Source organism: Pteropus vampyrus, unplaced genomic scaffold, assembly GCF_000151845.1.
Source record: "Pteropus vampyrus isolate Shadow unplaced genomic scaffold, Pvam_2.0 Scaffold388, whole genome shotgun sequence".
Taxonomy (NCBI): domain Eukaryota; kingdom Metazoa; phylum Chordata; class Mammalia; order Chiroptera; family Pteropodidae; genus Pteropus; species Pteropus vampyrus.
In genome coordinates, this window is record NW_011889169.1 from 1,509,426 (window position 1) to 1,532,257 (window position 22,832).

The window sequence follows — 22,832 nt, forward strand, 5'->3', positions numbered from 1 at the left end:
GGGGGGGGGGGGGTTGTGAATTTTTTGTTTTCAAAGTGTCAGAGGCCTTAAAAGTGAAATGTCTTCCTTTTGGATTCGCACCCTCAAAACTAAGACACTTCGAGACATGTCCTTATAAAATCTTGCTGATGGCAATAGTAACATGTTACGTTTCTCCCAGAGATGTCACTTCCTCAGAACTGTCACAGTGGGGTTATAGTGCAGATACCATTACTTGTCTCTTGATGCCCTGTAGTTTATATGTAATAGCTATAATTCACTTTTAATGAAGCTCAACCTTCTAATCTTTTACTGGAAAGTGAGTTCCTGCCTCAGAGGTGTTGTGCAAAAAGGTGAATATGTGTTGAAGGTTGTTACAAATCTGTGGTACACCTTTTTCTTTCTTGGAGCCTGTAAAACTCAGTTATTGGTTTGCAAGAACTAAAGCTGTTTTCGAAGTTCCTAAATATTTTCTGATTTAATCAAAATTGGAAGCTTTGGCTAGCTTTCAGGATCTCTTGGGAATTTCGGGATGTCTCCAGTGTTGCTTCACCTGGAAACAGATTATAGGCCTGAAGGAGAGTAAAGGAGAGCCAAAAGGATGTGCTCTCTTTCTCTTGAGGTTGAGTCTTGGGTGTTCATTGACATTCTCATCTGAGTTCCTGTTAACACAGGTGTTTATTGCTCTGGGCACTGAAAGGAAATTTGCTTGCCAGAGTTTTACTTATTAGAGCTAGGTGAAAGTACCTTTAAATTTTTTTATGTCCTGACAGAATTCTAAAGTCTATTTGTCTCAATGCTATGTTGGCTTTTACTGGTTGAAAGACTAGGAATTTGGGGTCCGCTATTTTGTTAAGCCTCTTTAGGTTCTTGAATTAACTGTGATCTGAACTTCAGTATACAGGTTGCTATTTGTTATTTGCTCAACTTCATGCCGGATTATCTGAGTAAGTTTTCTTTTTCTTCTATGGCTCTTAATTTAAAAAATAGAAATACAAATTGAAATTACTTTGTGGTGCACTTAAAAATGTTAGAAGACTCGTGGGAATATGGTATGTAGATTTGCATATCTTTTATTGTTTTTAGTTTTAGAATTTTCGTTGGGGTGAGGGACTTTTAGAGTCTTCTCCCCATTTAAAAAATTGCTGTAACAAACTGAGTGCTGGACAGTTTGAGAGCTTATCACTGTACAGAGAGAAGCTTGACTAGAGTGAGCTGAAATGAGAGGGCACTAGATTAGATCTAAATACTCTTTGGACAGGTGAATTTGAGGTGTTTGCCATGGCAATCAGATGCACTTGCTTGTCGGCATTTCATATTGTTTTTAACCTTGCTCAAACTGGTGGCTAGAGTGATAACTTGAGAACCCTTTTAAAAAGTTTTTTGGTAGGAAAGAAGAGACTTCTGGAGAATTTCAGCATAGTATGCCCCAGGAAATTGATTTTTGTAGATGTTATTTATGTTGTTGAGAAGTAGATATTATATCAAATATTTTGTAGTATTGTCTTTTCTAGATGTAAGAGGTAGATTTTAGAGGGTCGAAGGGGTGTAAATGCTTCTGTTTGTTAGGAACAATTTGGGAAAAATAGCCAGGGGGATTTTCCTTTAAATTGAATGCCCTTAAATGGATTCTCCTTGGCTTTGAGAAACTCTTTATTGCACAGCTTTATCTTTCACTTTGATTCATGACTGACCATTCTTACATCAAACATTTTTTTCCCTTTGAAGTAGAGGAAGAGATACTTTTTTTTCCTTTTCTTTAAAGTGCCATCTAGAAAGACAGACTAGGAATAGAACACTGCTGAATTGTTCTTATACTAAAAGCTGAAAACATATACAGTTTTAATAAGTGAATACTTTGTATCTTTTAATGTAACTTGCCTTTAGAGATTTTGTTTCCTCTGTCTTAGATTCTCAGGCTCTTCCTGACTGTTGTTTAAAATAATTGGTAACTAGTTTTTTAGAGTCATGCTTCTTAAAGTTATGCTGCAAAAATTCATTAAGCTCAGCTCACAGTATCAAATAAATGATATCTGTGGCAGCGAACATTAGTAGCTTGTCCCAGAGTTTGTTGCGAGATTTTTCAAGTTAACACTGTCTAACTTGGTACTTAGGTTCTTGGAATACAGAGATGGGTAAGATTTGCCCTTTAGGTTATGGTCTTCTGGGGATGGGGAAGGTCCAGGCACATGAACAGAATTTTATCACAGGCATGATAAGTGCCATCAGAGATGTATAAATGGTAAATTGACATCCTGGTTCCTGCTTATTGTCCTGCTTATTATAATTTTGAACACTTCCTCCTTTCACTCTCAAGTGTCCTGCTTTGGAAGGTAAATTATATGTGTTGTAAAACTATGGGGACACTGAAAAGACAATTTACCTCTTCCTGGCAGAGATCAGAGAAGGCTTCCTGGAGGAAGGTGATTTCCGAACTGAATTTTGAAGGGCGAGGAGGAGTTAGGCCCATCACAGGATGTGAGCAGGAGCTAGTGACAAGAAATAGCAGGTGTGTGTGTGTGTGTGTGTGTGTGTGTTTGCAGGGTGGAGAATTGGGTAGAACTACATGTAGTTATTGGAACATAAAGTTTGTGGCAGTATTAAGTAGAGAGGCACAGATCAGATTGTGAGGGCCTTGTATGCCAAGCCAGTAGGTACTTATTTTGTGCCAGGCACTGTAGGCGTTTACATTATCTCTAACCTGTAAAACAACTCTGAGAGGAAGGCATCAGTATCTTTCCTTCACAGATGAGGGAACCTAGGCTCAGATTGGGTAGGTTACTTGCCCAAGTTTAGAAGGCCAGAATTTGACTCCTGGTCTGTCTGGTTCTAAAGCCTGTGTTTTTCTGGTGGGCCAAGATTCAGCTTTTGCTGTATGTGATTAGGCTGCTGTTGAAGGATTTTAAAGCAGGAAAGTGATGAGGGCCTGTTTCTTTTGTTGGGTTGACCTCAGGGTATAGCAGGTAAGTTCTGCGAGAGCAGAGATTTGTTTTGTATACTGATGATTTCCTAGACTGGTTCCTGGCACACAGTATTCATAAATTTGTTCAATGAAGGGTGGCAACAGAGTAAGAATGGATTTGAGGAAAGCAGGGCTGGTTGCAGGGATCTTAGTGTCTGTTGCGTTGGGTCAGGTAAGAAACTGGGAACTGGGGGACAGGTGAGTGAAAGATGACGCATAGGTTTCTGTATTAGGTGATTAGATAGGCTGCCGACCAATAGAGGGAATATTGGAAGAAAAGGGGAGATGAAGTAGAGTAGACGATCAGAGGGGGATGGCCAGTGCAGAACTGAATATCTGAGTCTGAATCTTGGGGAGAAATCCAGGCTAGGGGTAGAGATTTGGTAGTTATCAGAATTTAGGTAGTAGTTGAAACTGTGAGACATGGTGTTACCGAAGGAGAATGTGAAAATTGAAAAGAGAAGCTAAGAATGGGATCATGGTAAATAAGGGTTTTATTTTAGCACTTCTCCAAAATTTGACTTCCTTTTGTTCTAAGGGCTCATGTTCTACAGCGAGAGCCTTCAGCAGCCATCCTGTCAGACTTCTTGCTTTATGTTTTATTTGTGACAGAGCAGTACTTACTTAGTTGTTACTGTTGTGAAATGACTTTAAGATGTTAGTAGTTTGGAGTAACCTCAGCACTTGCACAGATAGAGTCAGTACAAAGATACTGACAGTCTGACCTTTTCCTCCCTAAGAAGGATAACATTTCTAAAACAACTCAACCTCTTAAAATCAGAACCGCAGTTGCTCAGTAAGAAACTACTGCCATAACTTAGTTGTAGATGATGCTAACATAAATGGGATGTTCTGTTTCTCATTATTTTACTTGCAGTAATCATGTAGAATCAGTGTCATGTTGCCAAATGGCAAAATGTGCTGTGGCAGTTAACACCAGAATTTCACAATATAGTGGCAAAAATCATCATTTAACAATATGAGTACTAATCAGTCTTCCTTGAGAAAGAAATCTGAATGCATTTCTGACTTACAAATTACTGTGTAGAACTATGTATTCTGTGGTTTAGTTATATTAATATCAAGTTAAGCAGTAAGCAGGGTTGCTAAGGCCCCATATACCATAACACATATGCTAAGAAGATGTATGTTTTTAGCGTTGAGCATTAGAATATTTTAGCTAATTACAGTCACTTTTAGCATTTTGGTTTCCAAAGTAATTTTAACTGGAAAATACATTGTCAGCAGTGATACCTCAGCAGAACTGGAGCACGTGACATAGGTTGATGGATATAAATGGAAATTGCACACTGAAATCAGAACATTTATATTTCTTCAGGTACTAGAAAACTACTCAGATGCTCCAATGACACCAAAACAGATTCTGCAGGTTATAGAAGCAGAAGGACTAAAGGAAATGAGGTTTGTATTGTTTTTGTTGCTTAGCATGAGGGTTTCATAGGATGTGTGTCTTTCCATAGTTATGTAGTGATATAAGTCTACATATACATATATATGTGCTTCTGTGTCTGGTGGTAGTGTGAAACTATCTCCCAGGTTGTGTGTCCTCAGAGTGGAAGATGGGAGTGGGTGAACATCCATTTGTTTTCATCAGAGGTCCAGCGGCTTTCCCGTACTTGCTCTTCCTTAAATCTTGACTTGGAGCTTGTTTTTTGTGTAGGAATCGGCACATTTTCTCTTGTACTCTGTTTTATAAGTTTCATTAATAGAGTAGGGCAGACTCTGATAGGCTCTAACAGGTCTAAAACTACCCTTCTCTCTGTACTGTATTTCTGAAGTCCTTTGTTTTAGGATCAAAGAAGGGTGGTCTCATCACCATAAAACCCACTGGCTTTCCCCCCCCCCTACAGATTCTAGCCATTCATGATATGGATATAGTAAATTTTGAGATGACCTTAATTTTGTTACCCTATGATATAGTTTGCCTAAAGAAGCAACAAGTTAGAAACACAAAGGAATTGCAGGCATGAAAAACAGTGACTGCCCTTAATCCTTTTCTTTCCTCACCCATACTTTTTCTTTCTTTCTTTCTCTTTCTTTCCCTTTCCTTTCCTTTTTCCTTTCCTTTCCTTTCCTTTCCTTTCCTTTCCTTTCCTTTCCTTTCCTTTCCTTTCCTTTTTCCTTTTTCCTTTTTCCTTGAGGGGAGCTCAACACAGTCTCTTCCTGGGACTCAGAACAGACAGCGTATGTTTTTACAGATTAAGCTCTAGCTGCTTGGAATTGACCTTTTAGGGTCAAAACGTACTCACTTTCCAGTTGTCAGTTCAAACATTCTCAAGGTAACATTCTGTGGGGAGGGAAGATCAGGATTGTCTAGGTCACTTTTGTTTAAATAGTACCTATGCTCTGTGTAGTGTTTTAATTGTGCTTTATTTTTGTTTTTATGGGCTATTTCCCATCATGCTGCTGTCTGCACTGCTGTTGGACCACTATGCCTATAGAAGGTAAATTAGTCCCTTTGGGACAGATGGAATTAAGAACCTTAACTTGTTTCTGCTTCTTGCTCTTATAGGAATTCTGAAGCAGTCATGGTGGCTCGTGATGAGTGAGCAGCTCTGTAATTTGTAGACAGGGGTATAGTGTGTAGGAGTTACACTGTTTGCAGAAAGATTATACCAGCATGCTGTTCCTCCTTCTAGCAGAGATGTTAGCACACCCACTTGATACTCCAGATTCTGCACAAGGTTTCTTTTAGAGATTGGTTCTTGCTGAAATTTTTTTTTAGCATCCTGTGTGTTCCAAGCAGAATAAGTAATAGAGTTTTTTTAATGACTCTTTTAGACTTAGAAATTATTTTTAACATTCTGCATAAATTAGGGCCTCTAGTTCTGAAAAATGCCAAGAGGTTTTACTTAAGATATATATTTTTTAACATACTGGGGAGAGGGAAGAGAAGGTACACAGGTGAACACTACCATTAAGCATGCTAGTGCCAAACGTTAATAATGGTCAGTTGTCTGTATTTTTGACAGCTTTTCTATTTTAAGATTCAGTAAGTAGCCTCTAATTCACTGAGTTGTCATTGTTTTTCAACCTGCTTTTGTAGCAGGGATCATGAAATAACTTAATATACCATCTTTTTTTGAGCATTATTGGGCACTAAATCCATTTGACTTACTTTTCTTTTTATATTCAAATTTAAGTGATTGCTCCTGGGTAGATTTAGAATAAAACCCATCTTTACCCCTTACACACAGAGAGAAAGCAAATGAAACATGATTCTTTTGTGTGCTTATTAGAAAATATTTAACTGGGAACAAAAAAGCTATGCTTGTTTTCTTGGGGGGGCACCATTGATTCTGTGGTCTTTGTGTTGATCATGTTATATGTGGCAGTTTCTGAGCATAATATAGAGGTTGAACTATAGAAGCTAGGAAACTTGGTTTTATTTTTAATTAATATTAAATTTTAATTTAAGAACTATAAAAATATTGGGTAGTGTTTTTTCAAAACTCCTAAGTGACTTTGAAAAATGTGTAGTTTTTCTAAATTTCTTGAGAGAGTGATTCATTGTATCAAAAGGCACTAGATAAGTGTCAAGTATGGCTCAGGTGTATCACAAAACGTGTCTTATCCCAGAGTATACTGGGTGTGATGTGAATTTCATCTGTTATCTTTTGCTACTTTCAAAGTGGAATTGTTGTTGTGCGATTCTTGCTCTGCTTTTTCTTGATTTAGAAATTAGTTGGAGGGTATTAGATCTTTGAGTAAGTAAGCATATGGATTTGTGTGACCCTCACCCACCCTTGTGTTTTTTACAGTGGGACATCCCCTCTTGCGTGTCTCAATGCCATGCTACATTCCAATTCAAGAGGGGGAGAGGGGCTATTTTATAAACTGCCTGGCCGCATCAGTCTTTTCACACTCAAGGTAAGTACTATAAAGTCTGTTTTTGTGCAGTAGTTCTTAAGCTTTTAGTGTGTATAAGAATCACTTGGTAGGTCTGGAATGAGGCCATGAATTTGCATTTCTAATAAGCAGGCAGGTGATGCTGATGCTTTTGGTCCTAAATGGCCATTGACTGAGATGTTCTAGTGTGAACAGGGTATTAGGAATTATTTTAGTCATATTAGCTGTTGTGTCTATATCTAGCTGTTCCTTGTCTGTATCTTTGCAGATTGTATGCAGTAGAGGGATAAGTATATGTGGGGGTAATTGCAAATGTGCCTTAATTAGGATTTTGTAATGATATTGTGAAGGATAGATTTCTGGGCAGCTAAAGTAAGACCTACTCTGTGGAAAATAACTGAAATGTGAACATACTTGTGGAAATTCAAAAACTCATTAGCATTTACTAATTGATACTAATTATGAAGGAAGAGAACTTAAATCAGGTAGAGTTTATAATAAAGCTTTAATAGAGCTGAAATGAAAAGGCTAATTATTTTTCTACCATTTGTGGTATATATGGCTATCACTTAAAACCAGGAGTTGGCAAACTTTTTTTTGTAAAGGGCCAGATGATATTTTAGGTTTTGTGGACCATGTGATCTCTATCACAACTGTTCAGCTCTGCTGTTATAGCAGGAAAGTAGCTATAGACAATGCACAAATGAACAGGCCTGGCTGTATTTCAATAAAACTTTATTTACAAGAATTGGCAGCGGGCCAAATTTGACTTGGGTGTGGTTTCCTTACTCCTGATTTAGACATAAGATGACCTCTTGATGGTGAGGAAACTGAAATATTGAGGCTGACCTTTATACTCTTCCAAAATGTAGTTATAAATTGTAATAGTCCATATGTAAACTTTTCTCTTTTAGTTTTGTTTTCTTGATAGATTTGTTTTCTTTAATTCAAAATTAAACACTTAAGCAAATACCAGCTCTATAATCTGCAGTCACAAAACTTGGTCTTTATGTACACATCAAATGTATTTTACATTCCAATGTCTGTGCTGTTTTCTGTATTGTTTTTATTTCTATTATTTTGAACCTTTTTTTGTTGTTGTTAAGAGGCAGCATAATGTAATGTCAGGAACTGAGCCTTGGGAGAGACAAAGCCCTGAGTTCAAAACATAGCTTTGTAACGGGGTAGGGGTATTGAGGTGGAGGTGATTTTAACCCTTTATGGTGGTGTATGCATTCCTAACACAGAGTCAGTTCTTAAGAAATGGTAGCTTTTATAGTATTTCTTTAGATTCCTCAACCTTAATTGCTTGTTAATAGCATTTTTCTATTTATGTTGTTATATATAATGTAATTATATGTAATTATGTATAATTATAATCATCTGCATTATGTATGTTAGAAATGTGCTTGTTAATGGCATACTTCTATTTTAAGAGAGAGGAGAAATAACCTTTTTATATGAACACCTTGAGGGTAGGAACTGAGTTTTGTCTTTGTAATTTGGCTATGGGCAAAATTCTTGGCATAGTCCATGCTTAATAAATATTTGAAGTGAATTAAATTTCTTCGTTTTAACTTTAATATATCTTAGTAAACTCTATTGTATGAATCTGCTGTAAGCTTGATAGTATTGTTAGTCTGTAGCCCTGTCTGAGATGCATTGATTGAAGATGTGCTCAGCGGGTCCTCTCATCTGCCTTTGGCTTTATGTTGGTTAGTCTTCTTAGCATGTTGCTTGTTGGAGTTGCACATCACCTCTCTGATATTCTTTGTGCTCTTTTTGGGTTAATGGTTTGCTTGTCTGTTTCCCCCAGTAAGACTGTAAACTCTTTGAGGGCAGTCTTATTTTATTTACATCGGTATCCACCAAAGTTACTGTGCAAAGTAGCCTTCAGTAAGTGCATATTTCATGAATGAATTAGTGCGTGATGGTTACATTCTGGTACTTAATTATCCTTTTGACATTTGGTGATAAATACGGCTCATAATCTTGGAACTATCCCTAGATTTGTCTCTGGCCTGTAGCTCATATGTCAGTCAGCTAAAATGAAAGGTGTTTACTGCTGTGGCTTTGGTAGAATTTTCATTTGATTAATTATCTGTATGTGTCTCCTAATTTTGACCTGTTTGCTGTTTGCTTTATTTAGTTAATATATTTGTCATGATGGTACATATAGACATACTTTATTCTTTTTAAAGAGTGTTGTAGAATTCTAGATTCTAGGTTATGAATGTGTGGTAATAGTCTCTTGTTAAATGCCTCATTATCACCACATTATCTCCCAGAAGTTGTGCAGGCATTTTACTTTATTATTATTTAGGAATGGATAAGAAAGGATATAGAAAATCTGAACCACGTGATTACCGTCACAGTCATCTGAGAACTCGTATCTATCCAGTAAACACTCAAGTTCAAAGAGGTGCTAAGTACAATTTTTTTAATCCTCCATTTTTTTGTTTTGAAAAGATTTCAAAGCTATGGAAAAATCGAAGGAGTACTGTGTACACCCCAGCCGTCTAGCTTTCTTAAAATTGTTACAAGTTTGTCACATTTGCTTTGTTCTTCTCTACATATATATGCTTTTTTTTTTCAGAACCATTTGAAACTGTTAACTAGAACTAGTACTTCACCCCTAAATAATTTAGAATGTATGTATTTAATTAAATACAATTTTATTTCTCTATTACAGTTGAGATACAATATTATGTTAGTTTCAGGAATACACCATAGTGATTAGATATTTATATAACTTATGAGATGATCACCTTGATAAATGTAGTACCTATTTGACACCATACCTAGTTATTACTAGAATGTGTGTCTTCAGAGCAAGGACATTATCCTACATAACCATAATATCACTATCACATTCAAGAAAAATAGTCCATATTCAGATTTTTCTAATTCCAAAAATATTCTTTATTGCTTATTTTTTTAGCTCCAGCATTGTCAAGAATTATTCATTACATTTGGTTTTCTTGTCTCTTTAATCTCTTTTAATGTAGAACACTTCCCTTGCCTTGTTTTATCTTTCATGTCATTGATATTTTTGAACAATCCAGGTCAATTGTCTTGTAGAATTAAATGTATTTTTAAAGGCTAATAAAAGCATAGAAGCCTTGGTTATTTCCAGACTCCTTTATGTTTATACTGCCAGAACATGTCTACTGTTCCAGATTGTAGTCTAGAGCCACTCAGCAGTGACAGATGGAAGTGATGGGATATTTTGTATAGTGGTCTACTTGAGAGTCAGGATATTGCCTGTAATAAGTGACAAGAAGACAGATTGTTTTACTCAACATTTCTCATTTTTCCTTTTGAAGGTGGTAGTGACATCTCTGAAATCCTGTGGCATTTTCTTTGCCTAAGTTTTCTCTCATGTGTTAAGGAATAAAGCATGTGCAAAATGGCTTGGTAGTTTTTCTCCTCCTTTCTTGGAAATCTCTTCTAGTGGGCCATCAAGGTCAAAGTTATATTTATCCATGTGGTTTTGCTACTTAGTTGAAAATAGGAGTTTTTGTGTGGCCTTGTCCATGATTCCCAAAGGTTTACTGATAAGCCGGTGTCTTTTTGAGCATGCCACAGGGTTCTTTCTCTGATAAAAGTTGTTCTGGGTAATGTAATGGTGTATTTGAAACTTTATATATAAATGCTTGCATCAGTCTGCAGAGCTAGTTTGCAGGCATGCTTGGAGGAAATCTATCCATGCTTTGAATTCTTGATTTGAATAGCTTTTCTTAAACTGTTCCTGAAATCAACTGTCAGTGTCCATCATTGCCTAGTTAGAGGTAGGATTTATGTCATTTTTTGCATTTGAGATTTGCTATCCTATAAAACCACTGTGAGCTTCTTTGTAGAGTTCTACATTTTTAGGATGTTCATGCCCAACTACTATGCCTTTGTCACTGTGGTTGTCACTGGTGAGTTTAACCTGGGTTAGCGAGTGGTCATTCCAGCACTTGCTGTCAGGTATAACTGCAGTCATCTGAACATTGTTCAGTTTTATTGTGGAATGATGCTCGAATTGAGATGTCCCTTAAGGCTATTTGCATTTTATTGTACCTCATGTGTCGATATAGCACTCAGCCTTCAGGGTCTTTTAATTCAATTAACAAACCCTATTGAATCTTTTTACTATATCGAATGGTTTTTTTTTTTTAAGTATAAAAAGCATCTTAGTGAAAAATAGATGGCTACACTTGAAGTATCCATCCATTAAAATCCACAGTTTGTAAATAAAGGAAGAAGCAATTGGAGAAAGAGGAGATAATTATTGCAGTCTCACAATGTTATTTATAGTTACTACAATTCATGTACAACTCCACACTTACAGCAATTTCTAAACTATACAGAGAACAAATGAAGTAGGCTAGATTTAGATACAGTAAAATTCTAGTCTGTCATTTATAAGGCAATGTCAGAATCCATTTTGATTTTTGATAGGTATATAGCAGGCAGAGTGAGTGGTCTTTTAAAAATGCAAATCGCAAAAAAAAAAAAAAAAAAAAAAGCAAATCGCATCATATCACTATCCTGCCTAGTCCCTGCCTACCTCTCTGATCTGCTCTCCTAGCCCTTTCCCATTGGTCATTAAACTTTAGCCACCTTGGCCTTCACTTTGTTTCTTAAACACCCCAAACTTGTGGTTCACCTCAGAGCCCTTGCACTAGTCCCTCTCCCTGGAACGCTGTACCTGGAAAGCTTTGTGGTAGCTTGTCATATGGTTCTCAGTCCAAAAATATTTTCTCAGTGAAGCTTTCTCTAACTACCAATATAATTCCACAACATTATGAAAGTTTTTGTTTCATAGCCCTATCTGTATCAGAAATCACCTTGTTTGGTTACTTGGTTATCCTTAGCCTCCCCACACTGGAATGCAAGTGCAAAGACTTTGTTTTCACTGTATTTCCTGGGTCTGGCATGTAATAGGTAATTAATAAATGTTGGCTGAATAAAAAATAGAAGATGGCATCATCAAAATCTTTAGCCAGCTAGTTCTTGTAATTCACCTTTCTTTTTATATCAGTTCTATTATAGAAAATGCATATTTTGGGTTTTTTCTTCTGCTCAGCAAGTCGACTTCTAAGGAACTCCCCCCACCCCCCTCCTTTTTTCATTGCCCTCTTTAGAGCAGTTATACATAAATCTGTGAAGGAATCTGCTGACACTAGAAATAAATTGTTCCCAAGCTATCATCATAATCTGGTTCCTCTTAATTGCCGAAGACAGAAACTGAGCCATTAGAAACAATTTAAGCATTTTAGGTATGTTTTAGATATCATGTTATTCCTTTTACAGTTTTAAACTTTGATCATCTTGCTTGTTAGAAAAAAGAATTTCTACTTATTTAGAATGGTAGTGATTTTTTTAGACAGTGTCTTTGGAGTCTGTTAGCCTTATCAAATAGATGATCTTTTTAATGCTTAGAGTCCTAGAATTTTAGTGGGGGAGGGTCTCTCAGATCATCTTAACTGAGCTTCTGACAGATTAAATGATTTATCTGTGAATATATATCTGTGTGACAAATGCATGTGGTCGAGTTGGGAGTAGAACCTAGAGCCTTACCTTTTGAGTTTGATATCTTTTCATTACGCCAATTTAGAATAGAATTTTTCTTCAGGTTTTGGTCACTTCATCTTGTGAAGCATCTTGTTTCTTGATATTTCTCAAAATGTCGGTTTTACTCTCCTTAATGAAAACTCTTATAATTGTTAAGCAAAAGTAGCTTTTCATATGCTTAGATGTGAATTCTTTAGTTATGGCTGGTTGGTTTGAATTTGTGCGCTCTGTATTAATTATATTGGGGCATTTCCGATCATAGCTTTTCTATGCTAGAGTGAGTAATACATGGTGGTAGTAAGAGCACTGGTCTCTAGGAGTCAGGGTTTGAATTCCAGCTTATTGAATATCTCTGTTTATACATCTTTTTCTAATATTCCCTATTCCTCCCACCTCTTAACTCTAATAAGGAGTTGAAATAGATAGATCATTTAAATACATCAGGTGTAAAACCCTTTTTTTCATGAAATGGGGCTGCAAAATAGAAATAGATGACTGTGAAACTCCTCTGGTTGAAACAAGCACGAGGGCCCAGCTTCTCCATCTCTGTGAGTTCTACCATCCTCACTCCATACCCTAAGCACCCAGGCATCTTTCCCAGACCCCGAAAGCTCTGTTGAAAATCTCCTAGAGTAAAAATTCAATAAAGATATTTCCTGTGCTCACATTCTAACATCTAGACTATTTTTTGTGAAAAGTACGGCAGCCTTTTTCTTTTTTTCCTTCCTGTTCTTTTGTGATGCATTTGGTATTTACTGGGACTGACTGTTTCATTACAAACCCTTCTCCACTCTGCTGTAGGAGTTCTACACAGGAGGCCCAGTTAGTGGTAGAGCAGTAGTACTGTTCGCTCAGTTTAGTTTTGATGAAGGCTTTGACCTCTCAGTTGGTAAAAGGTTCCTTATTTGTTTGAGTGATTCTCAAGGGACGTCTGGATCTGACTTTGAAAAAAGGGGTATTCCATTGTCTGACAGGATCCCCAGCCAGCTCAGGAAGAAGATAGAACTTGATTGTTTTTGGAGCCCTGGTCAGAATCTGGTTTTATGCTTAAGAGGTGAACTGCCTTTGTCTTTCTACCTCCTGAACTTCAAAGACCTGTAAGAGTGAAGCGGTAAAGGTCAGGTAACAGGTTTGGAAAGCATTACCATCTGGATGATTTTGTGGTAGCTCAAGGGTGATGGGGTCGGGGAGGAGGGAAGAGGATAATTTCAGGGTTGCTAAAGTGACATATATTTTGGAAACGAAAAGGTTATAAACATTTTTTTAAGTGTGGATTTTTTTTTTTTTTTTTTTTTAAAGCGCCAGGGTTCTAGGAAGAAGATTGTACATGGCTTCCTTAGGACTGTGTTTGAAAAAATACACTTTTCTTTGGGTCATTGATATAAAAACTTCACATTTGATCTCTTCTCAGTCTTTCAGATCTGACTTTTTGGGAGAGTCATTTGAGGAACTTGTTTAGTCTAAGCCTAGCTAAATCTGAAAGAAATGATGGAAACCGATTGTTAGTACATGTGCTGCCAAAGCAGCACGGAAATTGATGTTCGAGGGCTAACTATATTCCAGCCAGGCATTATGCTCCTCACATTGGTCTTTTTGAAATTTAAATGTTTCCTGCTGCTGAACTAAAAAGGCTGAAAACAGTCTGAGAGAGTTTAAGTAGAGAGTTTAAGGTACAAAGTCACATTTTTGGTTATTTGAGAGATTTGTATTTAACACATGAAAGACAGGTTAGGAGGTTTTAAATTTCGACTACATGAGTTGGTCCTCAGAAGTTTGAGAAGCATACTCAAAGTTCTGAAAGTACAGCTTCAAATTCTTTCTACATCATAAGGTGGGAGGAATAGGGAGTGAAAAAGATGTCTGTTTTTTTCCTATTCTGGAAGATACTGTCTTTTTTCAATTCAGTTGTACTAGATGGGCTTTGAAATGTGTGCCTTTAAGTGTCAGCTAATCTTTTGTTTTAGTCTTCTCTTTGACTCTTCATGCCAGTTTTTCTTTGGTAAATTAACTCCTGACAATTCCCTTTTTAAAACTTCTTTCTTTGAAGTCTCCATTTCCATCGCCACCACCTTAGGCTAAGTTACCTTTGTATGCTGAATACTGAAATAGCTCCTGTTTGGTTTACTTGCTTTCACTTTTGCCCTTAGAATACAGTTTGCTGCTTTGTAATGTGCACAACAGCCTAAGGGATTGTTTTGATCGTGACACATTTCTGTTCGATAGCCTGTCAATGGCTTCCTATGGCATGTACCAAAAATCCAAACCTTGCTCAACCACACTGCCCTTTCAGTTCTTTGAATTCCTTAAGCTCTTTCCAGTTTTAGGGTCCCCATTTGGAACTCTCTTCCTTCTGCCTATGCCTGGCTGTATGTCTCAAAATGTTAGTTCCATGAGGAGCCTTATCTTTAAATTGGATATTCTCGTGTCCTGAACTTTACTTTTTATCACTTATAAGTTTATAATTATATAATTATTTGGGCGATCATTTGATAGGTTTCTCCGAACTAGGCCTTAGGGGCAGAGAATCTGTGTTATTTTATTCTCAGCTGTAGCCTTAGCATCTGTCATAGTAGGTGCTCAATAAATGTTTGCTGGATAAATGCAACGGGAAAAACATAGAAGGACATTGTTGTAACATGATGGTTAGCAGTTCTCTATAAACCAAATAGTTAAATTAGCTCAGGATAGTAATTTAGTATCAATATTGAAATATGTAGTATGGAATGTTTACCAAGCTCTCTTTTCCATGGAGTAGAGTGTTTGAAAACTTCAAAGTGTAAGCTTTATTTTTTCAAAGGAAAAAAGTAATGTCTAATGTTATTTTTGAAGTCTAGTGTCATATTGATACCTGGTCTTCTATATGCGCCCTCTCCCTTTTTTCTACTATCTCTCCCTGAAAGCTTTTAGGATCTTTTCCATAATTATATACTTTAGTTATGGGTATTTTTTTTTTACCCTGCGTGCCTTACTCAGTTATCTAATGATCCTTGGTTGAGGTCCTGTTCCTGAGAGTCAGGCTCTTAAATACTAGTTGGAAATACAGTGTATCGTGGTTTTGTGGCTTCACTTGTCTCCCATAGCAGTGGATAGTGGTTGTCACTTAGATGCATTGTGCTGGAGTAGGGGTGTCTGTCTCCTCCCAATGCAAACCCCTCGTTCTCAACCCCATATACCTTATCCTTGTCTGCCCATGGTACCTGGTTTAAGTTCTGAGCCTGTCGAATTTAGGGGATGAATCTACTTGGTTTTTTTCAGTATCTTCCTGTGCAACACTTAGATTTCATCTTCCTTTGTTTTGCTAACTTGTCTCCTTTGCTTTTCTGTTTCTCTGTCACTGACAACTTCCAGATTATATCTCCACCCTGTATATTCCTCCTTGAACATCAGACTTGTTTATATTCAATTGCCTATTCGGTATTTCTATTTGGATACTAATGGCATCTCAAAATTTACATGTACATAACCGATCTCATCTTTCCACCTCAAACCTATTTCACCCTTATCTTGCCCATATCAGTTAGTGAGAATTCCTCTTTTAAGTTGCTTAGGTTAGAAACCTTGGAGATATCTTTAACACCTTTCTTTTGCTTTCATGGCACATGTAATCAATAAATCCTGTTGGCTTGCTTTCAGAATATATCTCATGTTACCACTCCCTCACCCCTCCGAGCCACCATCATCTTTCTCCTAGATTATTGTAGCTTCCTAGCTGGTCTCCTTGCTTCCACTTTTGCCATGCTCTTCAGTGCTGGAGCCAGGAAGATTTTTTAAAAAACATCAGTCAGATCATGTCCTTCCTATGCTCAAAACCCTTCAGTGTTCACCCCCACCTCCCAAACCTCTTCACTCAGAATAAAAGCCATAATCCTCAAGAGTCGCTTGCATTCCCTTAATGCTGTCTGCCTCCCACCCTCACTCCCATCCTTTTCCTCTTATTCTCTTTCCCTGATTCTCTGCTCAGTAAACATGGCGGCCTCCTTGGTGATCCTTAAACATGTTGCCACTATTCCTCTCAGAGCTTTTGCCTTTGCTGTTTCAGCAGTCTGAAATGCTTTTCTATCAAATAATACCTACATACCTTGTCAGGTCTTTGCTCAAATTGCACCCTGACCCCTCCATGCCTTAGAGCATTCCCAATCCCCATTTCCTGCCTCGTTTTTCTTTTTTGTATTTATCATTGTTTGCTATGCTACATTTATGTATGCATGTTATTTATTGTTGTCTGTCTCCTTTGACTAGAACAGAAGCTCCATTAGGGGAGGGGTTTTAAATTTTAGTTATTGATGTCTCTCCAATTCCTAGGAAAAAGGTAGGCACTCAGATATTTGTGCGAGTAAATGAATCATAGTTCATTTCTTTTAATTTGTTAATGTAGTGATTTATATTAATAGTCTTTTTTCCCATTGCTCAAGCATTCTCGTATTTCTAGGATTAAATGTCACTTTGACATGGTTTTCTTTTTAAATATGCATTGCTGGATTTAGAACAGGAGTCTCCAACACCCAACACCCCCCCCCCCCCCCCCCACTGCAGACTGGTACCAGGCCATGGCCTGTTAGGAACCTGGCTGTGCACAGCAGGTGGTGAGTGGCGGGGAAGTGAAAAACTTCATCTGCTAACATCACTACCTCAGCTCACCTCAGATCATCAAGCATTAGATTCACATAAGAGCACTGGTTCCTGGTGCCAGAAAGGTTGGGGACCGCTGCTCTAGTACATGTTTCCTGGCATATGTATGCAGTGGCTTCTCTAGGGTATGTAATATTGCTGGGAATAGGACTGACTAGTAGATTTTGCATCTGATCATCATTACTAGGTTTAGTACAGCAGTTTTTCAAAGTGACTATATGAAATTATACTCCTTCCATAGTATATAAGAATTCTTGTTGCTCCACAGCCTGAGTATTATGGGTATAGAATAGTATTTTGTGTTTTTTTCCTTGTTTTTAAATTTTGGCATAATTTGTACAGTACCCATTTTGATGTGCTAGTATACAGTTCTATAAGGTTTTTAAAAAATACATTTGGGTTTTTAGTTCACATTTGTTTTGACATTTTATTTGGCATTTTAACACGTATGCCATACGTGGCTTGAATGCACTTACTCCAGTAAATGTTGGTGCTAACATGCTTCTCCACTAAGAATTCAGTTTTACATTTATATACAGTAAAAGTCACCCCTTTAAGGATACAGTCCTTTGAATTTTGACATACAGATCTGTAATTACCACCATAGTGAAGGTGTAGAGAACAGTTCTATCACTCCAGAAACTTCCTCTGTGCCCTTTTGTAGTCACCTTCTTTACCCACCCCAGCTTCTGTTAGTTACGGATTTGTTTTCTATCCTATTAATGGAATCATACTTTATGTAGCCTTTTGAGTCTGGCTTCCTTTATTTAGTGTCAGGTATTTGATATTTAGCCGTCTTGTAATGTTTGTTCCTTTTTATCATTGAGTTGTATCCAGTTGTATAGATCTACCACATTTTGCTTATCTATTCCTCAGTTGATGGACATTTAGATTGTTTCCTCTTTTTGACTATTAAGAGTAATATTGTGACTATTTGCATAGAAGTCCTTGTGTAAACTTACATTTTCTTTTCTCTTGGGTAGATACCTAGGAGTGGAAATGCTGAGTTGTGTTGTAATTTGTTTAGCTTTTCTAAGAAACAGCCAAACTGTTTTCCAAAGAGGCTATATCATTTTATAGTTGTTTTTTATTCTTTAGTAAAATTTCTTCTTTTTCTCCCTGACAGTACCATTTTTTCCCCTGAAATCTACTTTGATATTGATATAGCTGATCTAGCTATCCTACAGTTAGTTTTTGCAAGGTATATATTTTTATTTTTTGTTGTTGTTGTTAACCTATCCGTGTCTTTATGTTTAAGGTTTCTTTATATTTCTAGTTGGGCCTTTATTTATTTATTTTTTTATGTATTTATGTATTTATGTATTTAAATTATTATTATTTTTTGCTTGCATCTGGGGGAATGGGAAGAAAGTAGTCTGGTTTCTACGTCACTCTTATACTGGCAGTGTAATCTTGTGGAGCAGGGTTTCTCAGCCCTATCACTATTGACAACTTAGACCAGATAATCCTTTGTTGTAGGAGGTTGTCCTGTGCATTGTAGGTAAGATGGTTAGCAGCATCCCTGGCTTTTACCCAGTAGATGTCAGTAGCACATCTCCAACCATGACAATCAAGAATGTCTCCACACATTGCCCCATGTACCCCAGCAGGCAGACTCACCCCCAGTTAAGAAAGAGCTACTGCTTTAGCGTACCAGCAGGGAGTCTCCTGTTAGACCCCATCCTTGCGAACATCTTGAGTTTTGTCTTTGAGCTTTATTATTTTTTTTAATCTAGTCTATAATTTTTGCCTTTACTTGGGACAGTTGGACAATGTACATTTAATGTTATTACTGATGGTTGGATTAAGTGCTGTTCTTTGTTTTCTATTTGTCCTGTTTTCTTTCTTCTCCTTTTGGATCGAGTATTTTTTAGTAGTTTATTAACTGTATGTCTTTAATTTTTTTCAGAAGTTGATTTATCTTTTACAAAATGCATCTTATCACAGATTACCTTTAAATAGTATGCCATTTCATGTAAAATGTAAGATCCTTATACTGTTCTTCCATTTATCCCATCCTAACCTTTGGTGATATTCTTCTCATACATTTTACTTCTGCATAGGCTATACACTTCAAAAAATATTATTACTGCTTTTGCTTTAAACATTTTTTTAAAGAAATTAAAAATGGGAGGAGGGTGTCTTATTTTTACCTACATATTTACCGTTTCTGGTATTCTTCATCCCTTTGTGGAGGTCCAGGTTTCCATTTGTTACCATTTCCTTCCTCTCGAAGAACTTCCTTTACCACTTCCTATACTGCAGGTCTGCTGTACAAATTCTTTCCACTTTTCTTTGTATGAAAAAGTCTTTAATTTACTTTGAAGGATATTTTTGCTAGATACCGAAGTCTAGGTTGAAAGTTCTTTTTTTCTTTCAGCATTTAAAAAATACCAACCTTTTGTCTTCCAGTTTGTATAGTTTCTGATGAGAAGTTTGTATTCCTCTTTTTTTCTGATGCAGATTTTAAGATTTTTTTTTTTAGTGTCTTAGATTTTGACAATTTGGTTATGATGTATTGTGAACTTCTCATATCTGGGTCAAATTTGAAATATTTTCAGCCATTATTTCTTCAACTTTTTTTTTTCTGTTGTCCCGTTTCTTCCAGATGATATGATGTTTGACTACTTTCTATTGTCCCATAGATCACTGAGGCTCTGTTCCCAGTCTTTCTGTGTTGCATTTTGGATATTTTCTGTTGCTTCTGACCTTTTCTTCTGTAGTTTCTAATTTGCTGTTAATTTCATCCAGTGAATTTTTCATTACAGATACTACTATATTTTTTATCATTAGTCTATTTGTTTATATTTTCCATTTTTCTCATCATGTTCATTTCTTTAATACTTGATCATATCACGCCAATTTATAGTAGCTATTTTAAGTCTTTATTCCTTGATTCCATCTCTTATTTCTGGGTCTGTTGATATTGACTGATTGTTCTGCTTATGGGTCACAATTTCCTGCTTCTTGGAATATCGAATAGTTTTTGTTTGGATGTTGAACAATGTGAATTTTAGGTTGTTGGGTGTTATATAAGTTATCTTCTTTTTGAGAGTGTTGGGCTTTCTTTGGGTAGGTCGTTAGGTAATATGTGAATTAGTTTACTGCCTTTGAGCCTTGTTTTTAAGCTTTGTTGTTAGGGCAGGTCTAGGGTAGCCTTTAAGGAGAATTTTACTCTACTACTAAGATATTCCCTACTAGGGTCTCTACCAAATGCTTCAAATGTTTAACAATGTCCTGCCACTCTGGCTGGTTGTAATTCTTTGTCTCCTGTCCTTCTGCTCTGTGAATTAGCTCTGTGAATTATTCAACCATTCATTCATTGCCCAGCCTTGTGGAATTTCACCTTGTATATATGCAGAGACCCCATGCAAAGTTGTGGAAGTCTTTTTCTGCATAGCATCCTCTTTGGAATTTTGCTATGCAACTTCCAGCCATCTTAGCCTTGTACCTTGATTTTATGATGGTGCAAGAAATACACGTTAAGTAGAAACCATACTTTAAAATCTCTTAAAGCTAAGCATTAACAAAAAATTTTCAAAGTTAGCATTTATGTTGAAATAGTACAAATTTTTTGGTTTACCATTGCTTCTTGCATCCCACTCTTTCATTCTGCATTTAATTTATTTTGTATTAATGTACATCATATATGAAGTTCTTTCTGTAAGGATCTGTACGTAGTAAACTATGTTTGTATCTTAAGGCAGGGGTCCCCATCCCCTGGGCCATGGACTGGTACTGGCCTATTAGGAACCGGACCACACAGCAGGAGGTGAGTGGCAGGCAACTGGGCAAAAGCCTCATCTGTATTTGCAGCCGCGCTCCAGCACTAGCATCACCGCCTCAGCTCCACCTCAGATCATCAGGCATTAATTAGATTCTCATAGGAGCACCGGCTCCTTGTGCCAAAAAGATTGGGGACTGCTGTCTTAAGGCCTTTATTTTGCCCTTACTCTTAGATGGCATTTTACTTGTGTAATGATTTGTAGTTGACTTTTATTTTCCCTTATAGGAAGATGTCATTGCCTGTTTGTTTTCTGGCATTTGTTGCACTTGAGAAATCTGGTATCTACTTGTTGCTTTATTGTTATTCTTTTCTTCTTGGTTAGTTTTACTGTTTGTTTGTCTAGTGTATATTTGAATAAATTACTCTAGCAATCTGAAGACCCATGTCTTCAGTTTTGGCCAATATGTCCTTGAATGCCTTTCCTGCCTCCTAACATTTATGTATTTTACATCTCTTTATCTTTTTTGTGGTACATTCTGTGAGATTACTTCAGATCAGTAATATAGTTCATTAATTCATCAGTTTTGACTGAACGTTCAGCTTTTTATTACATTTTTGTTTCTAGATTTTTCTGATTCTTTTTGAAATTTGCCTATTTTCTCATTCTATCTTGTTCTGGTCTTGTGGTTTTTCTTTCTGTATGTTTTAAAGCCTCTTTATTTTTCTAATTCTAGATCTTGAAGTCTAAATTTGCCTGTTTGTTGTGTCTGCTCAAAACCCTTCCTTGCTTTGCTGGTTCCATTTCTGGGTATAGTTTTAAATTTTGACTTAATGCTTATTTTTTATGTGAGTCAGATGGTAGAAGTGTTCTTCTAGGGACGTTTTGAGTTTTTGCTGAACCAACAGGTTTCCTTAGTGCTATGCCTGTTCTTAGGCTAACTTCCTGGATTGGGGTTCCTGGACCACTTTGGTGGTGTAATTTTGGAAACTGTACCTGTTACATGGAGTTTTAGTTTCTCAGATGTGACTTTTCCACCTCTGACTTCTGACAAATGGCAAACTCCTTTTTCATGGACTGGAAATTGGAGTTCATAATATTGCTGTGTGTTTCTTTGTGGCTTTTAGTATTTTATGCGTTCAACTCAGTTTTAGTTTTTTGTCTCTTTGTCTTTTTCAAGCATTAAAATACCTGTCCCAAGCCCTAAGGCCTGTATCTGGTTTTAGTAGCCCTGTGAGTTATTTGGTTTTGAGTAGCTTGTTTCTAGCATCAGGGAATTTTTATTTTCTTGCTTTTGGGCTTGCCCGTGTGTATGTGTTATATCTTGTACACCTGTTCTGTGTATTTGGAGAAAAATGCTTTTGCATCAGGTCTATCAGCCATGTTCATTGGAAGTTCTATGACAGATTGCTCACTTGTAGTTACATCCTATAAAACAGGTGTAAGTCACTAAAAAACCAAGTTTCTAGGTTTTGTCAGAACTCATGTGCTGCTGGTAATGCAGTGTGATATTGCTAAGATTTTTTCACCTTGCCCGTGAAGTATTGCATCATACTGAAGGGATATGTCATCGCTAATGGACCCTCTACAGCTTGATTGATCAGAGTGCCTTTGATTGCATTGTGCTTTTAGTACAGTTCTTTTTCATCGTCAGTTTTTATGAGAAAGAATCATTGCAGTGGCTTACTTCTGAGGAGTTTAAATATATCTTTTTGTCTTAGCCATAGCTAAAACAACTTTTAGTGATTGCTTTAGTGTTTATTGTATAGATAATCTAACTTATCACAATCTACCTTGAAGTAATATTATACCACTTTACTTATATTACAGGAACCTTATAGCAGTGTACTTCCACTGTCCCCCCTCAGTCTTTGTGTTATTGTTGTCATACACTCCACCTCAACATATGTAATAAACTCCACACTTTATTGTTATTTTCCGTTTAAATAGTCAATTGTCTTTTCAAGAGATTTAAGAAATAAGAAAAAAAGTCTTACTGGTACCTACATATTTTTCATTTCTGGTGCTCTTTATTGCCTGTGTAGATCCAGATTTCCATCTGGTATCATTTTCATTCAGCCAGAAGGACTTCCTTTAATGTTGTA

General features: G+C 36.8%; 1 protein-coding gene across 3 annotated transcripts in view; it reads left to right on the forward strand.

Annotated features, from left to right (window-relative positions):
* Positions 1-4,233: 4,233 nt before the first annotated feature.
* Positions 4,234-22,832, forward strand: part of ASXL1 (additional sex combs like 1, transcriptional regulator) — a 54,456-nt gene continuing 35,857 nt past the window's right edge. For 2 of the 3 annotated variants that reach the window (XM_023523276.1, XM_023523278.1), the window contains exons 1-3: positions 4,234-4,363; positions 5,404-5,406; positions 6,724-6,832. In XM_023523276.1, the coding sequence (XP_023379044.1) occupies positions 4,308-4,363; positions 5,404-5,406; positions 6,724-6,832 (168 nt within the window). In that variant the 5' untranslated portion in view covers positions 4,234-4,307. The remainder of the gene's footprint in view (positions 4,364-5,403; positions 5,407-6,723; positions 6,833-22,832) is intronic. The other variant, XM_023523277.1, reaches the window with a different exon arrangement.